General features: G+C 34.2%; 1 protein-coding gene across 2 annotated transcripts in view; it reads right to left on the bottom strand.

Moving 5' to 3' along the window:
- Positions 1 to 460: 460 nt before the first annotated feature.
- Positions 461 to 26,366, bottom strand: part of LOC106131514 (uncharacterized) — a 39,105-nt gene continuing 13,199 nt past the window's right edge. For both annotated transcript variants that reach the window (XM_013330628.2, XM_013330627.2), the window contains exons 2-7: positions 7,585 to 7,778; positions 4,703 to 4,807; positions 3,997 to 4,254; positions 3,637 to 3,842; positions 2,389 to 2,458; positions 461 to 1,326 (exon numbers count right to left, since the gene is read on the bottom strand). In XM_013330628.2, coding sequence (XP_013186082.1) covers positions 1,090 to 1,326; positions 2,389 to 2,458; positions 3,637 to 3,842; positions 3,997 to 4,254; positions 4,703 to 4,807; positions 7,585 to 7,758 — 1,050 coding nt within the window. In that variant the 5' untranslated portion in view covers positions 7,759 to 7,778 and the 3' untranslated portion in view covers positions 461 to 1,089. The remainder of the gene's footprint in view (positions 1,327 to 2,388; positions 2,459 to 3,636; positions 3,843 to 3,996; positions 4,255 to 4,702; positions 4,808 to 7,584; positions 7,779 to 26,366) is intronic.

Raw genomic sequence — 26,366 nt, 5'->3', positions numbered from 1 at the left:
TGCTTAGCGAAGTTTTTGGACTCATTCCTAACTAATTACTCGTGAGCCAAAATAAAATGAGCTAAACTGTATCTGTTTTTATTTTGTATAAAATAGCTAGATATTGCTGATAGATATAGATTGTGCTGTGCTGATGCATATAGATAAAGGAACAGTAGGTGTGGGTCATTAAAGTAGATTATTTGCCTACCTCTCATTACAGGCTTGATAAAATTTCTGTACCGTAAAAGTTATGTATGTGCGATTTTTTTTTACTTGAATTTTATTGTGTTTTTGTTTATAGCACAATTAATTTCAAGTTAAAAAAATGACGGTGGCCAGATTGTATAATCGATTTTTTAACATTTGCCAAATTGCCATTAGAAGTCATTATATCAACAAATCGGAAAATTACAGCAGATCTTAATTAAATGTAGATAGGGTTTCACGTGATATAAGTAAGAAAAAAAAAAACAACAACTATAATTTAACTATTGTTTTATTTTATACAAAAATTCCGCTATAATACATATTTACAAACATAAAAACGAATCAAGATTGTCACATTATAAAAAAAGCTTGAGCATTTTTGGCGGCGGCGCCGGGCAACGCGCGCCACGCCACCGCCCGCAGACACACATTGGCCACGAGAAACGTTTGCGCTGAAACCTAAGCGATTTTACATCTCCGATGGAAAAATACAGCGGATACCTGCCGCAGACCGTCTTCGTGGCCGAACGGTATGCCCCTGACGCAGCTCACTATCATGGACCTACATCAAGAGACGACGCGCCTCAAGGAACAACCAAACCAGATTCGAAAGCCAATCCCAAAATACCTATTAAACTAATTGTCCTTATATAAAACAACCACAAGTGTAATCAAGAACTTAAGTTGATGGAATGCGAATAAAATGAGGAAGGTTAATTTTTGTGGCGATGAATGGAACTTGAACTTATCACAGACATCAGTAGACGTCTTGAATGACTAATCACTTGTGGTTGTTAAACCTGGCTTGACGTTTAGGTTTTTAAAAGACGCGTCCACCCTTTGTAGGTCCATGCGTCTACCTTAACTCTAAACTAGGATATTTCTCTACTCGCAACCGCGTTAAATGATGGAGGTAATCAGTCGTGCCTTGAAGTTGACTATCCTCTCTGAGGTCTGCGCGATACGAAGGATCAAGTCCTGGATGAGGTTAGCTATGCCTCTGTTGGCTATGATGAATAGCCTCGTGATGGGGCCAGGAACACCTTCGGTAAGGTTGTCTCCTTTGGCTGCAGTGGCATCATCACCTTCCGCGGGGGCTCCTGTGTCACCTGCTCCAGATGATGATCCGGCTACCAACTGTGAACATAAAGATATAAATAATAAATATTATGAATTTAAAATTGTGCGCCTTGCCAAGGTAATCGTTGACACATTCTAAAGCATAGGCGTTAAGTAAACCTTTATACAGCGAGGTCTTTTAACGACCATGAAGCTGGTTGAGCAAGGACACACAGCTTTCACTATATACCTCGGTACCTACTTATTTACAGTTAATTAAATTTGATATCGTTGACTCATTTTGTTAATCTAAATAAAATTGACGATGAAGACTCGTCCAATAAAGTTAGTGAGATATAGGAAAATACTACATACAACAGTCGTGCAAAGCCAAGATATCTACGTGCTGAACTAAAGGGTTTAGTACTACGAAACTACTGGAAGGTAGAATAGGAAAAAATAGGGCCAGAGGATATAAAGCTGAAAGAGTCAGTCCATCTTCTAGTCAACGCACTACATAGTCGTATAATATACGAGTTACAGACGATCACAGACTAAAACATCTCAATGAGTCACATAGTGTTTCTTATTTCAGTGAGATGAACTAACCCAATGAGAAGGATGTATATGATGTAATGGAAGGATGCGGTAATTTCAAAGGATGTTCAATTTCCAATTGCTACAATTTAGACATTCAAAAGCCAATCAAGTCTACTCCGTGTAGCGTTTATATGTGCTGTGTCGTGTGAATGTACTTGTGGATTATTGGGGTCCAGTGTTGCTGTGTGCGAGGCTGTAAGGCCCACGTTTAGGGAATCAGTTCCTGCGAACAGCCTAAATGCGGTCCCTGCTGCTCGAGCCATCGCCTCCGCTGGTCGCTGTAACATTATTGCTTCTCACTCGCACCTATGTTCATAAACATCTTGCCACTCTTTCTTACTTCAGATGAAATGATTGTGACAATGTCTTTTTATATGTTGTTTAGAAAGAAGTTATTGCTGAATCGATAAGAGTTTTTGGCATGTTATTGATGAAATATATATTTGCAAAGATATAATATTAGAGAGAAAGAATGGAGATAAAAGGCACATTAAAGGTTTTAAAGGTATGATTTCTTTCGGAGTAGATATTCATACTCACCCTGACGATGTCGAATAAGAAGTTGCCGGAGCCGCCGCCAGAGGACGCGCCTTGGTTTCCAAGTAAGAATCTGGAAATAACGATGAAGATTAATGAATAACTATTATTCTTTGGATTTTTGAAAGGTATAATTCTGATCAGTTTCTGGAAATAATCTAATTTACGAAAACGGAAATGTCATCAGCGTTTAGTCCAGAATACGAATTTTTGTGACTATCAATATTTTGAAAGTAAGTGAAGGAAATAAGTTTTGAAATTGTGAATATTAAAACGAATGTCGTTTAGGTATTGCGTGTTGCAAGTCTAACTAGTTAGGCAGCTTGCCGACGGTAATTTCGAGGTACTTTTCTCTACAATGCAGCAAGGCCAAGTATTTATGAGTTTAGGAAGACGTAGATATAAGTTGTCGTGCAATGGTACTAAGAGAGCATACGACTTGCCATTATGAATTAGGATCTCATACATAAATGGGTGAAATTATTGCGATAGTCATGAGCGTTGCGAGTTTGTTGCACAAAATATAGCGAGCTGAAAGTTTTCACCGAGTGTTTTTATCAACGCAACCACGTCTCTTCGGCATATAGGGAAACTCAAATTTATGATTATTTCTGTACCTACAAAATGTAGGCTGTATGTGAATTCAGGAATTTTTTGTAAGAAATATCATATTTTGGCAGAAATTTACGAAATCTCAGAATTTTAAGTCTTATATGATATATTATATTTTTGGTGTAGCTACATTTTGTTTTGGATTGGAATTATGTTTAGTGCCAAGTCCTTCTGCACCCACATTATTTTCTGGTTGCTAAAACCGCCGGTATCGTAACAGTAGTAAATTATGCTCACACGCAACCGTTACATGAGCAAGTAATGCGAATGCTCCAACTTATGGTAAGTCTAGAAGAAATCGAACGTGCGAATTGAAAAGTTGAGCAAAAAATCACAATGGCGTGCTCCATATTCTATTGTTTACCAATGTCACACACTGGTTTAGCAATTTATCGACAAGCTCAGTGGTCTTCTCATATGCATTCCAGGTGAAATTTTAAACTTTGCTAGCATTAATATTAGAAAATCCTAATTCCTAAATGTTATCAATATCGGGTTCAAATTAATACTTGGGGTGATTCTAAGGTATTTCAAATTCTCTTAGAGGGTGGTAATTATTTTTAAACGCTACAACACAAGCATAGTATGAGATGAGTGAGGATATAATCGGTGTAAAATTCCATACAAACAAAAATGTACCTCTTGTTTCTGTTTTCTTCGCTATTGTCAGCATCATCGAGAGTGATCTCGTCGATGCTGGCCGAGTTGGTCTGTGCCGCCGTCTGCTGGTCTTCACTCGCAGCCACCTGTTGGTCCTGGCCGCCTTCCCCAAAGGCTACTCGTACTTCCGCTTGCTGAGACTCTGCTCCCGACAGCAACGAATTTTGGTCTTCAGCTATCGCGTTCTGTAAATTAAATTGTTGTATTAGATTTATATTGTGGTGTTTCATCGATGATTGGATGTGATGACGATGAAGGCGCGCGGTCTGCGCGCGCCCGCTCTGCCGTCCCTTGGCAGGCTAGGGTTAGTGCGCTGATATTGATCCTCATGCATAATACCGGCAAGAAGAATAACGCTCGCTTTCTTCTTCTCGCCTCAGTCGTTTCTTCTGTTTTCGCTGCTTCTGTCGTCGTTGTAGTTGTAGGTGTGACAGGTTCTGTATCGTCGTCGTCTTCATCATCGTCCAGTTCGACGGTGCCGCCCCCGCCGCCGGTGTTGCCTCCACCGTTGCGGTTCCCGAGGAACGCCCTGAGAACTACGGGGCCGAAGGTCTGAAGCACCATGCTTGTGATCTGCTGTACTTTTTGTTCGATTATCTAGAACATATACTGCCCTTAGGAAACTGTGCTTCTGAAACGGTTATAGATACTGCGGCCTGGAAAAGAATATTCTCGTAGTCAATCCTGTTAAATCAATATTAATAACTACTGGAGCATTTAAAGTCGATTATTTAGGATATAATTATTTTTAGGAGAATTAATTACGTGGTTGCCCTTTCTTGATTTTCCGAGCGAACATTGTTTACAAAACTATACAGATTAATAGTACACCGCCTGGTTTGCTTTTCTTTGGGACAAAATATTTTTGATATACCCTTGTATATTTCATATAATATATAATCTCTAGTAGTCTACTAGGTAAAACACAGCCTTGAATTGTAAATCAAAGTGGTCACAAATATTTCTGTGGGATTGTCGATAGTAAAGACTCATATAGCTACTACTATAATATGATTAGTATTATAGAATAGAAAGTTGTATCTACCTGTGTAAGAGTCGGGAAGAGCTGCCTGAGGATCCCAATGGTGCGTTTGTTTCGTTCGCTTAGTTCAGAACCTGGAGCACCCAGGTTCAATGTTGCTAGCGTTTCCTGGAAATTTAAAAGGAATGTTTAGATGGAGCAGAAAAATAGAAAAATATTTGACTATGAATGGAAACAATTATGAAGATTTAGAGAGAAAATTGTCCTATCAACGCCCCTGATGTGTGTAAACAATTTATTTATAATTAAGTCGATACTCTTAGGTATAAAAGCAAAAGATCACAGAAAACTGAAACTTTATCTTCCTCTTTATGACACTCTCCAATTAGATCCTCAGCTTGTTTCAGAACCCTGAGTCCGCTTTGTTTTTCCACTGACCCTATTGACCTCATTTCACTCTGCCGAAGCCCATAACCAACATCAATTTAATCTTCAATTAAAACTTCATGCAATCGGATATTTCTTAAATTTATTTTCAATGACCTTTTCCGATACCTGAAAAGGCAGTGGTGACCTTTGGCCCTGATTCTTAACCTACAGAATTCCGCTGCTTTTGTATTTTCACTGAGCTAGCTGTAGTTGTAAATTTTCATAATGTTTGTTTGAACTATGCAAATTGCATACAACATTGTAAAGATTTCCAAATTCGACCTGAGACATCTTAAGACCCAGATGTTTAATTATAAATTTTAATTGTGACTAGCGACTACTGTCTCTGTCTACCCGGCTAAGAATATATACGTTATATGTATGTATGTTTTAGGTTTCAAGAGGAATTATCATTTAATGTGATTATGATCGATGTTATGTACATGAATTAACCAAATTCCCATAGATACGGGTAATTACTCAAAGCAATTAATTCATTAATGGATCGTCATTTTATTACTCACGCAATGGTGTCAAGCTAAATATATTAGGATATTTATTCTTGATGATATGTTAAGATACGTTTAAAAAATCTACATTATGTTACTTAATTGTATCTATCTACTTTTTAGTATGCTGCGATCATGTAATGATAAATCTCGATGATCTGCGGGCGGGGGAAACTAACGCTGTTTCCTTTTTATTATGACGTGAAACGGGACAGTGATAACCGCGCGATAAAAACGGCGTCGCGCGTGCCACGCTTTTGTGCGCGTGCCACATTTATCCTCCTCCTGGCGTTAGCCCCCGTTACGTCCTCACCAATTCTTCGGAGATGAGTTTGGAACTCGTTTGTGATAAGAGTCACGGTTAGTCAAGTTTGTTTGTTTGTTTGTAGACTCTTTATTGCACATAAAAATAAATAAAACAAATTACAAAACAGTTATTGGATTTAGCAGAATATGTACAATGGCGGACTTATCCCCAATGGGATTTCTTCCAGTCAACCAAAATATAAAGGAAAATCCATAATTAAAAGGCAGCGCACATAAAAAGCAAGTAAACAATACATTTCTACATATCTAATTAAAGATAAACATACATAAATAATATACATATATATTTATAAACTTACATATTTATAAGTACACTCAATTGTCAGATGCATCAGAATACAGTCTCTTGATAAGTGATTTAAAAGAACTAAGGTTCAGAGCAGATCTCCTATCTTGGGGGAGGTTATTCCAAAGCTGAGCAGAACGAACACTAAAAGACAAGCCATAAGTCCGAGAAGAATAAGGAGGAATAAGTAGTTTAAGATTATTATGAGATCGCATGCGACTATCCGTCTCACGGAACGAGAAATTTTTATGAAGATAGTGAGGAAATGAAGGATTAAAAAGGATATTAAACAAGAGAGATAGTGTGTGAACATTACGTCTAAGGCGAATGGGGAGCCAATTCAATTGGCGACGAAACTCAGAAACATGATCGAATTTGCGAAGACCGAAAACAAAGCGAATGCCCTGGTTCTGTAAACGCTCTAATTTGTCAAGCAACTCTTCAGTAACGTTAAGACAAGCCACATCGGAATAATCAAGAAGAGGAAAGAGAAGTGATTGTACAAGTAAAATTTTAGTGGCGGTGGGTAAAAATTTTTGCATTCGGCGAAGTGAATGTAACGATAAATACATCTTACGGCTGATTTCATTGATATAGGGGCTCCACGAAAGAGTTTTACATATAAGTATACGACTTCTATATTTTAATATTTAATGATTATACAAATTATATTACTGTACAATATTATTGATAAGTATAAAAGATTTTTAGCGTGTGTAAGACAATCGACCATAAATCAGGACAGAAGGACCAACAAATTTCATAGGCTAAGGTCAACGTTAAGTGCGCGTCCTTTTTATTCACTCATGCGCATTGATGACGTGTTATACAAAGTTGCTAGCCAATAGTGATTGGTTTGGCCTGACGACAGGACCGTGAGACCAAAACAGTCACGTTTGAAACCGAAATAGTGTTTGTAGACCGAGCTCTCTTAAGAGATCGGGGGTGCTAACATTTCAATTAGAACATTATATTACTTAAGTAATATGGCTCTTCTACTTCAAAACCATGGTCAAAGGCAAATCCGTGTCGTCCTCAGTGAAGTGGTAAGAGGGTACAATATTTCGTCATTATCCTTTAACATGGAGCTAAGAGTCATAAGACTAGAAACCGCATGTTACTTGATGGCTCATTGAAGAAATGGATATTCAGATATAGTTGTTAGTCAGATTAAGGAAGAGACCATGATTGATTTTTATAAACTGTGCAGAAGGAAATGAACAATGCCTCATTTGGGAATTAAGTTAAAGTATAAACTAAAAGGTCTAAAACTAAGAAGGTAAAAGGATATGAAGTCTCTGTCTAGCCTTCCAAGAAAGAGGTGTGATTTTATATACGTTGAGCTTCCAGGGCACAGATAAAATACTCGTTTGGATGTCCCTAAGGATGCTCACCTGTGCACTTGCAGCTGGGGCGATTATTTCAATGATTTCTGGCCTGTCGTCCTGGCCGGGCTGTGGGTTGGCCACCGGGCTGGGTTGCGGGTCTGGGTTCGGCTCCGGCGCCGGCGCAGCGTTCACCGCGACTAGGGCTGCGCACACGGCGATCAGGTACATTGACGGCCTCATTGTTGTAATTTTGTTGCCACCTATAAAAAATGGAGAGATGTGAATTAGTAAGATGTACGTTTTGGGTTATATCTCTGCTCAATAGATAAAATAGTAAGTTAAACTCGAAATAAAAGAATAGAAGTTGAAAATTATATTGATTGAGCTAGCCCCAAAGTAAATTACTGTTCGTTAGCTGTTTAATGAGATATGTAAGATACATATATTAAGAATTCTTTTTTAAATAAAACCATAAATAAATAGACATGATTAAAAAAGGTCATTTTCCATCTAAATCTGAACGGGGATTGAATCCAGAGTGTTTGATTCAGATTCGAGAACGTGTCGATAATGTGATCAAAATAAAATTATGCCTACAAATTTTAAAAATACTTAAATATTGTATGAAATTAAATTAAATATTTTAATGATTGAGCAGAGTATATAACTTGATAAAATAATAATAAACATAAAATTGAGTTGGTTCGTACCGCACAACGTTTGTTTGTATGTATATACATATGTATGTGTCAAGTCACATATGTGAGTTTATATGTTTTTGTGTTTTGTGTAGGAACTAGTTATATTTCGTGCCATATTGAGTAGTTTTCACTATAAAACGTTGAATGTAGATGAAATTTGGCAGAAAGATAATACTTAATTGTCTACTAGACATCCACAAAAGGATTTTTTTAAATTGGAGATAACGGGATTTCTCATTCAAGAAAATCGTAAGAAAACTTAACAACATAAGGTATAAGAGAAAACAGGACGGCCTATGTATATAAAATTATACAAGACATATAATACATATGTTTGTCACGTCTGTGCGTTGGGCAACAAGCGCGAGGTGACTTTGGAGGGACAACCCGACCTTTAGAGGTTACTGGCTCCAATTGTCTAATACCGTCAGACCAACATTTGGGTCCAACATTTGACCCAACACGTAGGCAATTATTGCTGTACTTTCGTAAACTTTAATTTTATTTAAGGACAAAAGGCGAAATGGGATCAAAGGTAGTTCTAAATGGTTTGTTCGTTATGTACTCGACTCGTGAGTCTAGTTTGATATAACAGTCTTGCTTATATAATTATAACATTGCAAAAGTCATATAGGCTAATGATAGTAATCATCTTCAATATGTCACTTTTTATGCGGGGTCGTCCGAGTATTTAATATTTTATTTTTTTTTAATATTACTCTTACTGCTACGCTTGTTACTTTTTATTCTATCTACAAAAAGGGATGGAGTAAGAACAACATTATAATGATTACAAAACAAATTTTGTTATATTTTTAATGGAACAATTTAATAAGCGTATCACTTAAAACTTATCTAGTCTGTTTTTGTCTTCGACAATGCCACACAGCCATGAAGAAAAAAGTTTTATGTAAAATTAATATTTTTAAATGCACTTAGAGATGGGTCGTTAGTTAAGTGAGTATAAACAGGCGATAATGTAGAAGTGAGAGGCGGTCACTTGGAGTTTTTCCATAGTGTAGCAACAACATATTAGTTTTGAAACATGTTGCTTAAGCTATATTAATTAATTGTTTGTGGTACATGTGCATTTGCATTCTATTGAGATCAGCAGGTTAGTGATAATGATATTCTCAAATACAGGTAGAGGTAAATACAGGTCGTTTTAAAATGAGATAATAATATTAAGTTAATAAATTTTAAGTTTTGTCGAAAGTTTCGACATTACCACAGAACAGACAAAATTTGATATTATAGAAATATAATGAAAATCCCTTAAATGAAACTAGCCTAAAGAGTTCCAGAATTGTTTTGGGATGCTAACTAAACAATCCTATTTTTTCATACATTATATTTCTTTTCTTAATTTTTTTCCTATACCCACTCAAGTCAATCTGAAAAATCTTATTTTCGTTCTTTTTAAAACTATATTTTTCATCATAGGTACTGGTTTCCCGCGTTACATTATCAATCTTTACATTATTAATCTTTCGAAGTTTCGAGGAGAACAGCTAGTATTTTTTTACTAGCACCTAGGCATAATGGAAATTTTAAAAGCGGAATACATATTTAGTAGTAGGTACCTGTGGTAGGTAGTTTTGTAATAAGGTTAAAAAAAGAATAGGCAGTTACACATTCTTTTTTAATTTCTAAACAGTTAGATGAACGCAGATTGGCAAGGTCATAGGAAACCTTTAAATCGTGCAATTCTTTTATTTTTAGGTTGCAAACATTTTCGAAATATTTTGTAACATGCATTGTATGTAGGTATGTATTAATCGTATAATGATTAAAAGGAACGTGAATGGAAGAATATGAATTTGACGATGGTTTCATATTTTGAAATCATAATAAGGTTCGATGAAATAAGATCGTTGGATTGCGAAAAATTGGCTATAATTATTTATGAAACTTAGTTGATGCACGTTACTTTAAACAAAAGTTTATGGTCTGATAAGTTCATTCATGGGAGTGATTGATGACACATTTCTAGAGACCCTGGGCCCTGCTGCAGAGAAATACTACTAAAACACGCGAATATTGTAAAAGACGTTGAGTTTTTCGAGACTGTGGCACTATATCTAAGTACATATCTACCTCGTAAGAGACAAAATCGTGATATTTATATGACTTAGATAGACTTCCGGAGTCACTTCGTCATTTCCTTAACTGACGAGATAATGAATTTAAAAAAAAATTGAAAATATCAGTCAATAAAAAGTGAAAAAACATGTTATTTGAGCCAACATCGCGTGCTCTTTAATTGGCAATAATCAAAAGAAGATTGTCATTTAACTATATTAGTACAACGTACAACGATTATGGAATAATGGTTTAATATCGCAATTACTTCAATTGTCTTGTATTGTGTCCCGTCTTATAATACGTCAATTTAATCAGCCCTTGCGCATGATTAATGGAACCACGTGTAAACAAATGGGTATCACTGAGTGTGATGAGTATCGATATAAATCACATGATTTCAATATAAAGCATTTAGTAGAGTGAGAGACACGAATATTTAATCGAAATCTAATTATAGCAATAAATAAAATATTGTTATATATCAGAGTAATTTATTGACGAAAAAATAATATGAAACGCTGTGTCAATACTTATAAACATTGAACTGAAAGATTTATAAGTTGATTTGTAAAAATGAGCACAGCAGGTTATTTATTAGGTGCCGTGTGATTTCCGGCTCTTAGAATAGGACTTTATATCTTCCCTAAAAAAGCGACAAAGGGAATGTCTTATAAACTTGTTATTCTTCTTGGAAGCGATGGGCTCGCAACCTGCCACTATTTGAATCTTAATTCCATCACTAAACCATAGCTAAAGGTGGCCTTTCAGTATATTTTCATGGATGTTGACTCTGCCTACTTTGCAAGGGATATAGAAATGATTTTATATATGTATTGTTCTACTTGTTGTGCCTACTTCGGATACTATGTAAACTTCATTCACACATACATACTACATAATTGGTAGCCACTTGCACGGGTTTCGCAAATAAGAATGGTCTCAAGGTTTTCAAGTCACTTTTATATGATATTAAAATCTGAAAGGCTTTAAAAATTTCTTGAGTTCGCCTACCGACCACGCCTGTCTTAAATTTTTGATGGTCTGAGTATGTTTAAAGAAAATATAGTTATTATAAAACATCACTTTCTTAAAGAGACTTTGTAATAATATAATTCTGCCAAAAAATTGAAAGTTGTTTTCTTGTTGTTCGACTTTTAATTAAATATTTTTACATTAAATAAGGTTATTGTAGAGTGTACAGAAAATACACATTCTGAGTAAAGAAATCATATTTATTTATCACTGAAATTATAAAACATGTGATTAATATCAGATCCAAATATTATACCTGTTAATGTTAATTAAAAATGTACAATAATTAAAGGGATAGGCTTTTAAACTAGGGATTATTACGTCAGGCGATGGGCTAGCAACCTGACATTATTTGAATCCCAATTCTATCATTCAGCCAAACAGCCGAAAGTGGCCTATCAGTCTTTTCAAGATTGTTGGCTCTGTCTACCCCGCGAGGGATATAGACCTGACTATATGTATGTATGTAGAATAATTATTTTAAGTAAAGAATTTGCAATTTGGATGAAACGAAAGAAGTATGGAGGGATCGGTGGCGAGTGTAAATATGTAGTCTCTGCTTACCCCTCCGGAAAAGAGACGTCATTTTATGTTTGTATATAAGAAATTGAAACAAATAAGTTACATAGTTCAGTAAAATTCCACGCAACGTCCTTCATTGCGCTCCAGTGCGCGTGCGCGGATCAGTGCACTTCAAAAATTTGATTTAATTACTCTAGTAATCTTTATGATAATTAGTGGTAGGTGTAAGATATAGTCATGATTAGACATGGCTTCCGTCTGTGTAACCTTGATTTACACACCATCAAGATATATTTTTTTGTAACGTGTAAAGTTTGTGTAACTGCTTTACGTGATATTACATTCCATACAGTTTATTTTTCTATTTGCTATTCTTTCCAACCAAACCAATGAACTAGTAAATATTGACATACATACATACATATATTCACGTCTATATACCTAGCGGGGTAGACAGAGCCACCAGTCTTAAAAAGACTGATAGGCCACGCTCAACTGTTTGGCTTAGTACAGTAGGCTTATTAGTAGTATTATTACTATGATGGGGAAGATTGAGGAAACAAATGCCAAAAACCAGATAAATTAAGTCCGGCCCAGATTATATTAATATAATATAAAAATGTGTACTTTCATTTGTAACTCAAAACTACACGACCCATTATGATGATATTTGGCAAAGAGATAGGAAAAACCTTCGAAATTAACACGTTCACTGAAATTTCTCAGGGAAGCGGACTCCCGCGCATATAGTAGTATATTATGTATCTAGATAGATATTTAATTATTTACCTGATGCGATGCTATCAAAATGTATTAAACTTCCAACCAATAGTTACCACATTGTTCCACTTTCGTGCAATTATCCAAAGGATAAAGTTATCGTTGAGCAACCGATGCGAAAATCCTCTAGCATTAAGTTAGACCACTGTAAGTTGACGTACTTAAACTTTAATGATACCGAATTGACGTAATAGCAAATGATTATGGGACCAAATGCGTATGACCAATAAGTATGATTAACTATATCCGTTATATTTTAACTATATATATGCCTTGTGGTTCCAGGCATCAATAGAAAAGGAACACTCCATCTGGTTCTCGTAGATGTCGTAAAAGGCGATCAAGGGATATGCTTATAAATTTGGGATTTTTCTTCTAGGCAATGTGCTAGCAACTTGTCACTATTTGAATCTCAATTCTATCATTAAGCCAAACAGCTGAACGTAGCCTTCAAACAGCTGAAGGTGGCCTTGTCTACCCAAGGGATAAAGACGTGATTATATGTATGTATGTATTTAGTATATAGTTAATATATGGCTCAATGATAGAATAACAGTGACAGTTTGCTAGCCCATTGCCCAAAAAAAGAATCCAAGTTGAAAAAGCCTTACACTCAGTCGCCTTTTATCTATTCTAATGTGCTGGGAATCACGGCACTGCGGGAAACATTGTTGTGTCTCAGAAAAAAAATATTTGGCAGTAAAACAGAAGCATTTAACACGTTGGTCAATTACGCGTGTTTGACAAAGACGAGGCGTGGTCATGGCCCCACGATTACGCAAGCTGTTGGACAATACATCGTGATGATTACCGGTAATGTATACTATTATCACTGATTTATTCGTTAATTTGTGAAGAATTATTTTGTAATTATTTTATGAATTAGTGTAGAGTTGATTTTGATAAAGTTACTTTAAATCATTATAGTCTGACTGTTAGTGCCAGATCCTTTATATCTTCAGGGTTTATTCATGAAATGATTTCTGCCTGATCTTCGCAAGCTTACGGGAACTTAACCTTGATTGGCTCCATTAATAGTGCACGTTTTTCCATTAAACTAATTTATTATAAATCTGAAAAAAGATATATTGTAGGCGATGGGCTAGCATCCTGTCACTACTTGAATCTCAATTCCATCATTTAGCCATACAGCTGAATGTAGTCTTTCTGTGTTTTCAAGACTATGTCTACCGCGCAAGGGATATAGACGTAACTATAATATATGTATTTATGGAAAAATAAACTGATTGCAACATGTGAGGGAAATTGTAAAGGCATAAGAAGTAGCGACATCTTTGCTTATCTCTTTGGAAACAACAACTTAAGTACCAATGACATTTTGTAACAAAAATAATTTTTGTAATTAATAACTTAACATCGACCTGACGAATCTCCAATTATCCCAAAGAACGTAGTATTTATTTTATAATTTTGATGTGATCTCTGTAATTTTGTTATTTGATAATTATGAGAATTCCATTGTTTATGTTCCGTGTGCGTTATAACGCCGTAACACCAAGGAAGAGCGATTGTTTAGAATCGCCAGTCATTTTGTAAAATTATTTGTTACGCGCAAAATTATTGTCATCGCGTAATATAAGTATGTTTAATTGAACTTTTGTTTCCTTGTAGTGAAGATTTTTAATATTTTAATTTAATAGCAATTTAATTAACATGAGAACAGACGTACCTAATCTAAGTAGGTATGAACCTACAAGTAAAAAGCTGAAATAAACCTTTAAATAAAATGGCTGGCTCTCATTGGTTTTTGTGATTCACAAATCATTTAAAAAAAATTCACTATTTTTCTCTGATCTCTTCTGATCTGATCTGAATCTGATATTAAAAAAGGATATAAATAAGGATTGATGATAATTTAATTTACTTTTTGATTCACTTTCCAACTGACTACTAGTGACATTCCAGTGTAATGTTACACTGCGAACTACAATTACAGTAGGCGACAGCGCAGAAACACAGGCTGTAGCTCAATCAGTGTAATTGTATGTACACTGCTGTATACGTCTGTGATTATGACGCGTTTTATGGACAAAGTGTATAGTGCAAATGTAATAAGCATTTTTAGATATTTTTCTCCTTATATGTTACCTTCTTACTTAATCTGTACTTAATACGGCATTTTAACTTTATGGAGTCTAAAATGATCCAAATAGCAAATTCACTCGTGGTGTAAGTCCTAGGTTTCAGGTTACAAGGTAAATCAACGCTAGGTTCTATTGCAAATACCTAAGGAAGTCTTAAAGTCATTTGTCAAATGATTTACAAGGAATTTGTTCTTGAACAAAAGAAGAATAATAATGAGTTAATTGACACTTGTTACTTTGTGTCATTTAAGAAAAAGTATTTATACTAAGTATTTTTTAACAGTTTTATTGAGAAAATATGTAAAATAATTAAAAAATATTTATAAAAATTACCAGTAATTTAATGATAATTGCTTAATTATGAAAAATATCTCGTATTATATACGTAATAACAGGAAAATATCATTTTCAATATAATGAATGATAGTTTACTAAGAAGGCTTTCGAAACTGTTGTAGTGTTAATTGTCTTGGGTAACAGCCAATTACGGACCGTTTTAACACATCCTTTACTATTTTGCACATATTTGAGGAAAAACTACACAATATGTTAATATTTATTTTCAAAATAGGATTAGGTATCACTTAATGAGGTAAAACAATACTTACAATAAAGATAAATATAAATCAAGATAAATAATAAGATTTGCAATAAAGATATTACAAACAAAAAATAAAAGTTTTACAGTTTTAACGCAAATATAGAAACGGCGGAACAAATTACACTGCATAGTTTTCATCAACGAAGTCAATTTACAAAATCAGTTCAGTATTAAAAATTACCTAATTTTAAATTAATTTTAAAGTTACCAAATTTAAATTCTTCAGAGACCTCGGTCTGTATATAACTAGATATCAATAGCTTCGCCCGCGTAAATTTAACGCCATCTAAAAAAAAAGCGACGAATTTAGCGCCACCTACACAAAAAGTATAATATTTACCTAGATGAAAGGTACGTCCTCGTCTCCAGACTTCTAATTATATGATACGTGATTTTTCAAGAAGATTAATTCATTAGATAACCTCTTAAGAGGTAACAAACAAACAAATAAACTCATAATATTACTTAGAATAATCTAGGCCTCAAACACTCCAGTTTTATAACTGTATTATGTGGTAGATATCTAACAATAAGCTTTAATATTTTCAAGCTAAATGCGTTTCGTGAGAAGACAGTTAGTGGTCATAAGATGTATGAAGTTATAGCTTATTTTGTAAGCAAGATATATAAGCTGTTTGACACCTATAGCCTGTATTTGCTATAAAATTTTGTCGTAAAATTGCAGTTAAGGCTAGATGTCCACCAACACATATATTATAAGTGTGCCCTCTATATGACGTCATCAGAATCCTATTGGCGCTAGTTCAAGTTGCTACCGAAATTAAAATTAATATTATATTAAAAAAATACTACTACTTTCTCGCAAGCACTTTTTCACGTCATTTAACATTTCAATAAATCAAATTTAAGTTATATTTATGTAATATATTTGTCAAAAAACTACAAGCTACAAACTTTCTAAGCACTAAATCACCTTTCAGACCTTAACCCTAAGATAGGAACTAGGTTTGGTCTATAACCACGATCTTGGATTTGTCAGGTTTTCACACGAAGTGACTTAGTGATGGTAATATAGATGCCTGAATATACAGTTTTCTTCACGATATTTTAAACTCACCTTAAGAGTATCTCAAAAAAAAAAGAGTCATTTTCTCATGACCTCAGTAGGATTTTAACCTGTATAATTTTAGGCAGAGACGCTTTTTTTTTGAGCTTAGCACCATAAACAAACATTGTATATCTACAATACTTGAGTAGTCTATGTTCAACACTAATTGCATTGCATAAAGCGTTTTGCAACCCCGGATGTTCAGGCGATGTATTTTGGTGAGCGGTCAACAAGGACGGTAAAAGTGAACTAGTTCGAATTGGGCGGGGCCGTACGCTGCTTTAGTTTAATTGTATTTGTTTGAACTATGCCGTGTGGTTTCCGCCACCTATAATAGAACCACTGTATATATTTTCCATGGATGTCGTAAAATGCGACTAAGGGATATGATTTTATACTTGGGATAGTCACGACTCCAGTCGCGGGCTAGAAAAGACTGAAAGGCCACATGCAGCTTTGTAGCTTTACGATGGAATTGAGATATATTGACAGGTTGCTAGCCTATCGCCTAAAGAAGAATCTCCAGTTTATCAGCTATTCCTTTAGTCGCCTTTAACAACATGTAAGATGTGAAGTAGTCCTTTTCTAAATACCACACACGGCACATTAGACTACGAACGACCTTGTAGTCTATTCTTGAAAATAAATTTAATTCATTTCAGCAAAAATTATGACAATTTTATAGATAGGTTCGTTGACATTCTGACCTTTTGCGATAAATACACGTAATACTTTGAGGTTATGTTAAGGAGGGGTGGGGGGGATTTGCGATTTGCACAACACCCTTTCACTTACTGACCTGTTCTGAGTCAGACAGAGGAAAAAACCCGAAACGTGGGTAGACGCCCTTCAGAAACTGTAGTGGGTTAACTGGTGATCGAGATTAGGGGTCCATGATCGATTTGTTATTTGTAATGTGTAAGTTTGATTGATATGTTAGCCGGAACTTTTTGATTAATGATTTTGTTAAATTTTGAAACAATTTATTTAAATAAATCTTTGGAATTTTGTACAAAGCGAAATATGGATAACTTAATTTACGAACGCAGAGTTTACCTTTAAATTAGGTATGTTTGTAATATTGAACGTACTACATATATAGCGGCTTAAAAACGGATAAACAAAAAATCCGTGTTTTACAAAACAGTGAGTAAAGGAACATTTTAAGATAGTGTAAATACACACATAAAATTACACCTATTTCTCGGTGGAGTAGGCAGAGATTACATCTTTCCACTTGCTACTATCCCTACATACTTCTTCCGCTTCATCCACATTAATAACACTTCATGAAAGTTTGTCGATTTACGGCCTCATCACATAACCAACATTTCGATGTCACATCACATATTTAAATAACCTAATAAATTTATCTCGAGTGACAATATTGATAGTATAGACTTTCTATTGACCTATCAGGAAGAGTTCGATCGCCGATATCTTACTGCCTTGTTACGTAAACGTGTGATCGTACGAGTGAGAGCGAGACAAAAGACGGGGAGCCAGGAAGTGCGAAAGTGTTACAGTATGGTTACGAGCTGTGACACACTTTTGGTGAACTGGTTGGCGCGGGGCTACTAGCTGTTGTTTTGATTAGACTGTGACACCGAATTGGATTTTTATATTTTCAGGATTCACATACTTGTTCGCAAATATTTTGTTTATATTTCTTAATTTTTTATATTATCTATTCTGCCTGCGTATAATCACGATTGAGTCAGTCAAGTCTGCTTTTACAATATTTTAGTACAAATAGAGTGTAAACGAAACCAATCTTTTCGCTATAAATTAACAAAATTAAAATTTTGTTAATTTTACAGAGAAATTAATTTAGGATTAATTAAAAAAAATGAGTTGTTTTAATTATTCTCTTTAGTTTTAGTACTCTTACGTAGGAAAAACGTTGTAAACATGATCTCATGTCGCCTCTGTTGCAAGTTTTACGAAATAAGTGCATGCGCATACGCACGCTCCTATTGAAATGACAGTTAATGCGCCGAACCTTTCATAATGCATTTATGAGGCTATGGAAATATACAGAGGTCTTACTACTCGACTGCTGGAAAAGTGGATGTAGTTTTATGTGCTTTACAACACATAATTACAAGAAACAAGTTTGGTACACTTCATAGGTTGAATAATGTTATGAATTTATTATTTCTTATTCTTCTTTCTTAACTATAAAAGTTAGTTAACGAGTATAATACAAAAATCCATACAGTTAGAATTTAGTTAAGAATTTTTGTTCCAAGTTAGTTTAATAATTATAATTAAATTAATTAAATATTATATATCTTTTACGAATGAAATTGCAATTATAATGATTATCTTATGTGCTTTTTTCCCTAATTAAAAATTAAATGTTATCAGACAAATTTTACCAGGTCACTAGACACGAGTTATAAAAGAAAAATATTGCAAAAAATGGCCAAATTCACATAAATGCGGTCAAACAGATCGTGACCTCTGTACCGCATGACACTTTCAAATCGACTTTGACCCTTAGTTTTTGTGGTCATAAACCTGCTTGTTAATCCGTTCAGCTGTGACATACTTAGATTTTTTGTCTGTTTTAAAAAAAGGATCTTATGCTTTTATGAATTTTTGTGTACTAATTTATTAGTCTATTTATTATCTTTTGTACTATAAAGAATGTAATATATTACACCCCTATCCATCCATAATATTAATAGTATCAGGCGAAAACTATTACTCCGATTTTAATGCGGTTTCAATGCGGGCAATACGGGGTCAGTTTTTATTGAAATTGTCAGTAAACTATTTGTCCCATAATTTTTTTACGCCCACGAAGTTATGGACAGCAGCTAGCATATATACATATATAAAAACGTAATCAGCCAATGACACGTGTTAATAAGCTATTTTCCCACACGGCGACAAGTGAAGCAGTCTCACAGAAAAACCATTCGATTACAAGTAGGTACTGTGTTCTGATTGTTCTCTCACAAACTTGTCAGGAAAGAATTGTGTTGGTTAATTCGTAATTGCTGTATTACCATGCGAAATAGTTTGCTAAATGTTGACGAAATTAAAGGTTCGATGAATGAATTATTCTTTATACTCGTAGTATCACTCGCAGCTTTGCCCGCGTGTATTTAGCGCTATTTAACAAAAAAGCGACGAATTTAGCCCCACCTACGAAATAAATTATTCGCAAATCCCACGGAACTATATTTTATACCATGATGAAAAGTACCCTATGTTCTCCGGCCTCTTATTATATGATACGTGATATTTCAAGAAGATTAATTCAGTAGATAACGAGTTAACAGGTAAAAAACAAATAAAGTTACTTTCGAATTTATAATATAAGTTGGATTAAGCAATCAAGTCATTGAAAAGACATCAACGCGTAGTGCTACGAAAATGATTTCGTAGCACCTCGTAGCGCCCGCTACGAGCGGCGTAGCGTCAAAAATGAATTGGGGTCATACTAATTATAGTCAAGATATATTTAGCTGAGTTATTAAAATAATATAACCTTTCATATGATTTGCAGGAAATAGGAAATACGATGATGGTGCGATATTCGTCCGAAGCTAATTACTCGTAATAAATTAAACAATTTTAAATTGAAAACGTTTGTGTTACTTAGTAAATTTACTTCTATTATTTTTCTGTAGTGATTTTATATTTTTTAAATAACATATCTTTTGGTTACAGGTATTTTGAATTATTTATATCATCCTAAATTATTGTTCTCGAACAACACTTATATATTTTAAGACTGAACACGTCAATAACTGCTTAAACATATCTAATGCATTTGTTATTAGAATAGTTACGTTGTAGGGAACGCTAAGATTTTTCTTTCATTTCTATTAGGCGAAAACCTCGTCTAGATGAACGTGGCTTTTGAGTATTGTAAGACTTTTGGCTCTGTCTATCCCGCAAAAAATAAATACAATGTATAAACATAGTTTAAAAACTCCTATCACGGCAATTACGAAATACCTTCACCGCGATATTAAAAAATAATAAATCCGTTCACTAGAAAAATATCAAATCAAGTTCAATCAAGAATAATTGTCAAAATCGCATGATTTGACGGCGGCGGGTAAGCAACTGTATCGAGGTCGCGACCTTGGATTGGTCGCCGCGTGACACTCTGAAAAGTATAAAATTAGATTTTTATACTTATATTGTAAAGGGGTAAACTTTGAGACTTACATTGTTTGTAAATTAATGGGCTAATCTTCGGAAATACTGGACCGATCGTGAAAATTCTGTCACAGTTGAAAAGATAAAGTTCAAGAAATAATCAACAGAAAATGTATCGTACCCTATAGGGTAGGATAGGGCTAGGATGAAGCCGTGTCGCTAGTAAAAATAAATCTAATTAGAATGTGGTGGATATCATTTTATTCGAATTTCGCACGAACTTGATACAAATTCATCTCGATGCATTTGTATCAAATTTTGCATACATACATATAATATACGTAAACATAGCCAACAGTTCGGAAAAGACGTTCAGACTCGTGTGAATATCAACAAATACAGAGAACTATATGTATAATCATTATTAATATACGGGTATATATTCTTCTGCAAAGGTTGCGGAGGTCAGCGGAGTCGATTCGTGTAAAAACCTGACTTAAGTCATCATGATTATAGGCGAACCCTCGGTGTCTCTTTGATGACGACGATTGGTGACGTCCTGGCAAAAGGTCAAGTCAAGAGAACCTTAATCCGACAAGCTTTATTGCGAGAAGCGAAGAATGGTAATGAAAAAGCAAGCAAAGATCATGTCGCTGCCTATCCCTTTGGGAAGGAAGTGTGATTTTATGTGTATACATATTTGTAAATATAATGATTGTTTTTTATCTATTGACCCGTTCAACCAATGTCACATATTATACCTTTTCTTAGTCGACACATGTCTATCATGCGACTTGTTACGTACAGACGGAAGTAACTACTTCCACATACATTATTATTATTGTTTAAGAGTAATTTAAGACAGAGAAAGTAGTTTGTCTATGTAAATGTAATTTTTGAAAGCACATTTCTTTTCGAGGGTCATGATGTTTGAATTTGAAAACAGAATTGTTATCACAATTTTTTAAAATACTTTTGTGGTAGGCAAGGATTGTGTCAATTGAAAAAATGTAACATAAAAATCTCAACTAATATTTTATTAACGTAACTTTTGTATAACTGTTCGCTTTGAAATTCGTTCAAGTTATATTTCCTTAAAAGTGTTCTTGAAATTTCACACACACAACACAAGAAACTACAGACCTAATAGACGAACAAAGTCGCAGAAAAGGCCTTTTGATCATCCTGGATTGGGTCTATCTGACCTCCACAACCTGTGCAGGAGAACTTGACTCATAATGGAACATGGTTAACTAACGCCAGGTATAAGCGACTTCTTACAATCTTCCTCTCAAATTTAAGAGCTTACTCTTGTCGGTGGAGTTAAGTGTCCTCCTTTTTATCCATATTAACTCCATTTGAGGTAACACCACAATTTATACTAATATCACGCTGCAACTATTAAGAGCGAAGAAATAATGGAAAATGTGAAAAAAACAGGGAAAATTATTCATCCTTGAGGGCTTCAATGATGCCCAAAATAACTATTTCACACGGACGAAATCGCGGGCACAGCTAGTCTTACGATAAAAGATTAAATAACACAAAAGCTAGACAAAACATTACCTCATAAATACATATAAAGAATTTCCGCCATTGACCTACAACTGTGAACATATTTGGCGTCGCCATAGGACGTCCGTGTAACATACTTATGTTGTGTCACACATTTCATCGCATTGCATAACTCTCCGATTCGCGGTGCGCATGCAAATAAGGTCTTTAGCGCTTTCGCTTTAAGACTAGTTTAGCTAAACGTGTACTTAATTATAATTGTCTAAAAAGTTGATTGGTATGTTCTTTGACAGTTCCGATTGGATGAGCTCAATAGTGTTTTATAAAACCGGCTGATTTCATCAAGTTAAACTTTTATCTGGCGACGGAAATGTAAGAAATAGGTCATAATTATTTTATTCTGTGCCAGTATTTGAATTGTCACTTTTTGAAGCACAATTCCATCATGAATCCATACAGCTAAACTTGGTCTTTTCGAGACTGTTGACTCTGTCTACCCCACTGTATACACCGTATACTATGTGTCAGATTATTACCAAAAAGGAAGATTTTGCCATAGAAAATAGTTTTGTTGATACTTATTAACATGCATGTCACGAGCTAAATTCATTTCGTATCATTGACATAACTGTTTAATATTTCTTACTTGAATTTTCTTTAAGTCGTTAAGTGAAATTACTTCTAATCCTTACAGGCTAGACAGAGCCAATAATAACAAGACTTAGTCACATTTAACTGGCCTATATAATAGTGACAGGTTGCTAGCTAATCGCCTAAAGAAGAATCCCATGTTTAAGCCTTCATGTTTAAGGCTTATTCTTAATGAGTTTTACAATAAATACGGGCAGAGAATCAGCTGCTTCACCAATATTTCTTCAACATATACAAAAAATGAGTCCCCAAAGGTCTACCTGTTCGTCTGTCGTATGCCACTTCGTCGCGCTACTTTCGCCTCGGAAACATTGAGAGCGAAAGGAAACGCACACTACTGCAACAAGTGACGTCACAGTGACAGCTTGTGACGTCATCGCGCCCACAGCTGTGTGGGTGGGTTACAAAATTAAACCAGTTCGGAATGGGGTGAAACGTCGGGTATTAATATTATTATGTTATGTTATGAGTAATGTTACTGGCGGCCAAATTAGTCAGTATATTTACATTAGTACTTGTGAGGCTTTGCTATTAGTGCCTGCCTGTAAGTGAAAACTTAAATGATTTACATATTCTATTTTTTATAATCAATATATGTTTATATTGTTTTTATACTCAATAAAAACATAAATAATTATTAAGTGTCTTATTTATATTATTAACGTATTTTGAGCCTGTCAATTATTGAAAAAATTGGTAAATATAGATGAAGGAAAATAATTATGCGGAATACGTGATAATGGAAAAGATGGTATATGCCTATTCCCTTCTAAAAAAAAATGATGTATGTATTAATACAAAAAAAAAAAATATATTATATTAAAGAAAAAGACATGAAGATCCTAAACCTTGAATAAATAAAAAAATATTAGAACAAAATAACCATTGATGTGTTCGTAATAGGTACATTTTTCTATACAATAAAGATGTAACAAACAATTCAAAAGAATGAACGGAAGTGTATAGTTTTGTTCAAAAGAGATTGGACAATTCTCTGCGTCTGCGTCGTTGTCTTACGTCACCGACGGTCAGTGTAAACAGTTTGATAACCTACTCTAGTTTGGTAAAGGCCTTTGTGGAGTAGTGGTAAAATGGTCGTCTCTGAATCATATGGTTCTGGCTTCGATTCTCAGTCGGCTGGATGGGGAATGTGGTTTGATAAAAGGCTCATGTGGAGTAGTGGTAAAGTTCTCGTTATTGAATTGTATGGTTCTGGCATCGATTCTAGGTTACTAATGTATTCGAACGGGAATTATTTTCACTTTTTAGGTTAAACTGGAAAATGATTTATCTTTATAATGATTGGGATTAAGATTTATTTGTTAAAAAAAAAGAACAAAACAAAACGACGGAACAAAACAGTAAAAGAGAACGTTAATATAATAAAAGCAAAATACTTAGTAACAAATATTAGTGCCAATTACAGACAAATTTACTGAGTTATATTAAATTGATTTCGCAAATCCGTTACACCAACAAATAAATCTCAATGTCGATTACTTTTTATGAGTCTCGATAATATAAAGAAACATTGTCATCTTATATAAATTGGTGTTAGAAGGAAAGATAAATTTAAAGAGCAAGATTTCTGGTGTTAAGGCAATTGTGCATTGTAAGATTTAATTTATTTATTGACTGCTTTAATGAGTTTTTATCTGTTGGTTTCAAAGCTTAGGGCACATTAGTCGTTGCAAGCATGCTTTCTCAGAGATATGAAGTAAAACAAAACTAAAGAGACGCTTTTCCGTCATGTTTTTCATAAGGGATATAAAGCCGATATATGACTGGGATGTAAAATCATACCACACAAACATTTTAGAGCGCGACTTTGATGTCATAAAATCGAGGCCTTTGCAACCCTCCAGATTTTTAAATAGAGTTAACTGAAAGCATATTTATAGTTAACGATAGAGAAAACTTTTCCTTTTCCTATGGTTTTGGTTTTTATGAAAAGGTTCTGTTTCTCTGTTGTCCACAATTCAATGTAAAAATGATTGAATACAGCATAAATATTTTTGAAACACTATATTTTCAATTATCCGACAAAACGATCGATTTTTTTATTGTAAATTGGCGTAATTTTCATGAAGTGCATTCGAACTTATAACCTCAACTGTCAGGTCAAGGCACATTTTAATTTAAAAGGCGAACATAAAAGTGTCGTTTGCAATCGACCTTGCTCTGTGAAAAGATCGGTAAAAGATCAAAACCCCTCTTATCGGAAAGGGTTAAGGAAAACAATATTATTATCTTTATTTGCCAAGTACAGGTACATTTGTTTTAATTTTCTGTTTTCGGGTAAATAGTAGTAGTATAACGAGGAAACCTCAGGCCTAATATCTAACAGTATAATGTAAAAATATTTGAATAATTTGAAAAAAAAAAATAAGGTCGAACTTTTATAGATCGGATAAAAGCAACCTTAATAAAATTTAAATTGGTACAATCAATTTCTCATTATACCGACTAAACTAAGAAACAACAAAAGGTACAATAAATCTATTATAAGTACATTGTTCTACTAACACAATCATTTCTCAACATGTTATTTTTGGCAGTTTTGCCTCGTCACTATGTGGTAACACCACACTATGTGTATACAAGGAAAGTCACTGACGCAAGATATTTAACAACTTAATATTATATAAGTGTACACATATAATAAAATTATTATAGAGGTGTTAATTCTGTGCTTTGAAAATATTAAAAAAATTAAAGCAAAGAGTGTTTGCTAGATCGATACCAAAAAATGTGATTAAAAATATTTTATGTCTGTTTTCAGAATTATAAATAATATTTGCGATTACAAACTTGGAATGATTATACTTTATTCTGGGCACCCGGTAGATACTTTTTATCCCAGACAAGTATAAAATTAAAAGCAAATTCATTTTGCGGTTCGATAAAATAAGACATGTTTACCAAATCAAAAGAAAATAGTTCATACGCAAAAGAAAAATTCTATAAAAATAAAATTACTGAACATGAATACAGCCATCGGCAAGAGCTAGTAAATATACAAAATGACCTAATACTCTAATTTAATGTAGGCTTTTCAGAGTTATTGGAGTGAGGATAGCGGTCGGATGAAGTTATAGTTGGTTGGCCACGTCGCTTCAAGAACTGTTAAATTATAGTATGCCTGAATTAATGTATGGTATTGTATGACAGACAAAATTTAACAAAGTATACTTTATGTTTTAGACGGATTTTTGAATTTTTTGACAGCGTCTATACTGGTATTATAATGAGAAACATTCGTATCTTTGTTTTGTAATTTAAATTAAACCTATGTTACTACTGAATATCTATTTCATCTCTGCGCCAAATTTCAGCATAATTGACAAAGTAATTACGGTTTAAAACAAAAATAAGGGAGCAGCTGACACACCTGCTGTTAAACAAAATATGTAAAAATAACATTGAAGATTGACAAAGCTTGGTCAGGACAGTAAATGCAAAAAACTATTTAACTCTTTAACTGCGAGTATTGCGTGAGCGCAACTAATGGCAAAAACAACTCAGCACAATATTTGTGTACGCTTTGGTGCATATTGATTAGAGTTTATGGTCCGCGCTTGACAAAGGCTAAGTGCTTAAGAAAATTTGTCGCTTTGAAATAATGCAAAACGCTTTGTATGTACAGCTTTGACCATTTATTAAAA

Source organism: Amyelois transitella, chromosome 20 (genome assembly GCF_032362555.1).
Source record: "Amyelois transitella isolate CPQ chromosome 20, ilAmyTran1.1, whole genome shotgun sequence".
Taxonomy (NCBI): domain Eukaryota; kingdom Metazoa; phylum Arthropoda; class Insecta; order Lepidoptera; family Pyralidae; genus Amyelois; species Amyelois transitella.
The sequence above is the reverse complement of the archived record's forward strand: the minus strand, read 5'-3'. Positions and strand labels throughout refer to the sequence as shown.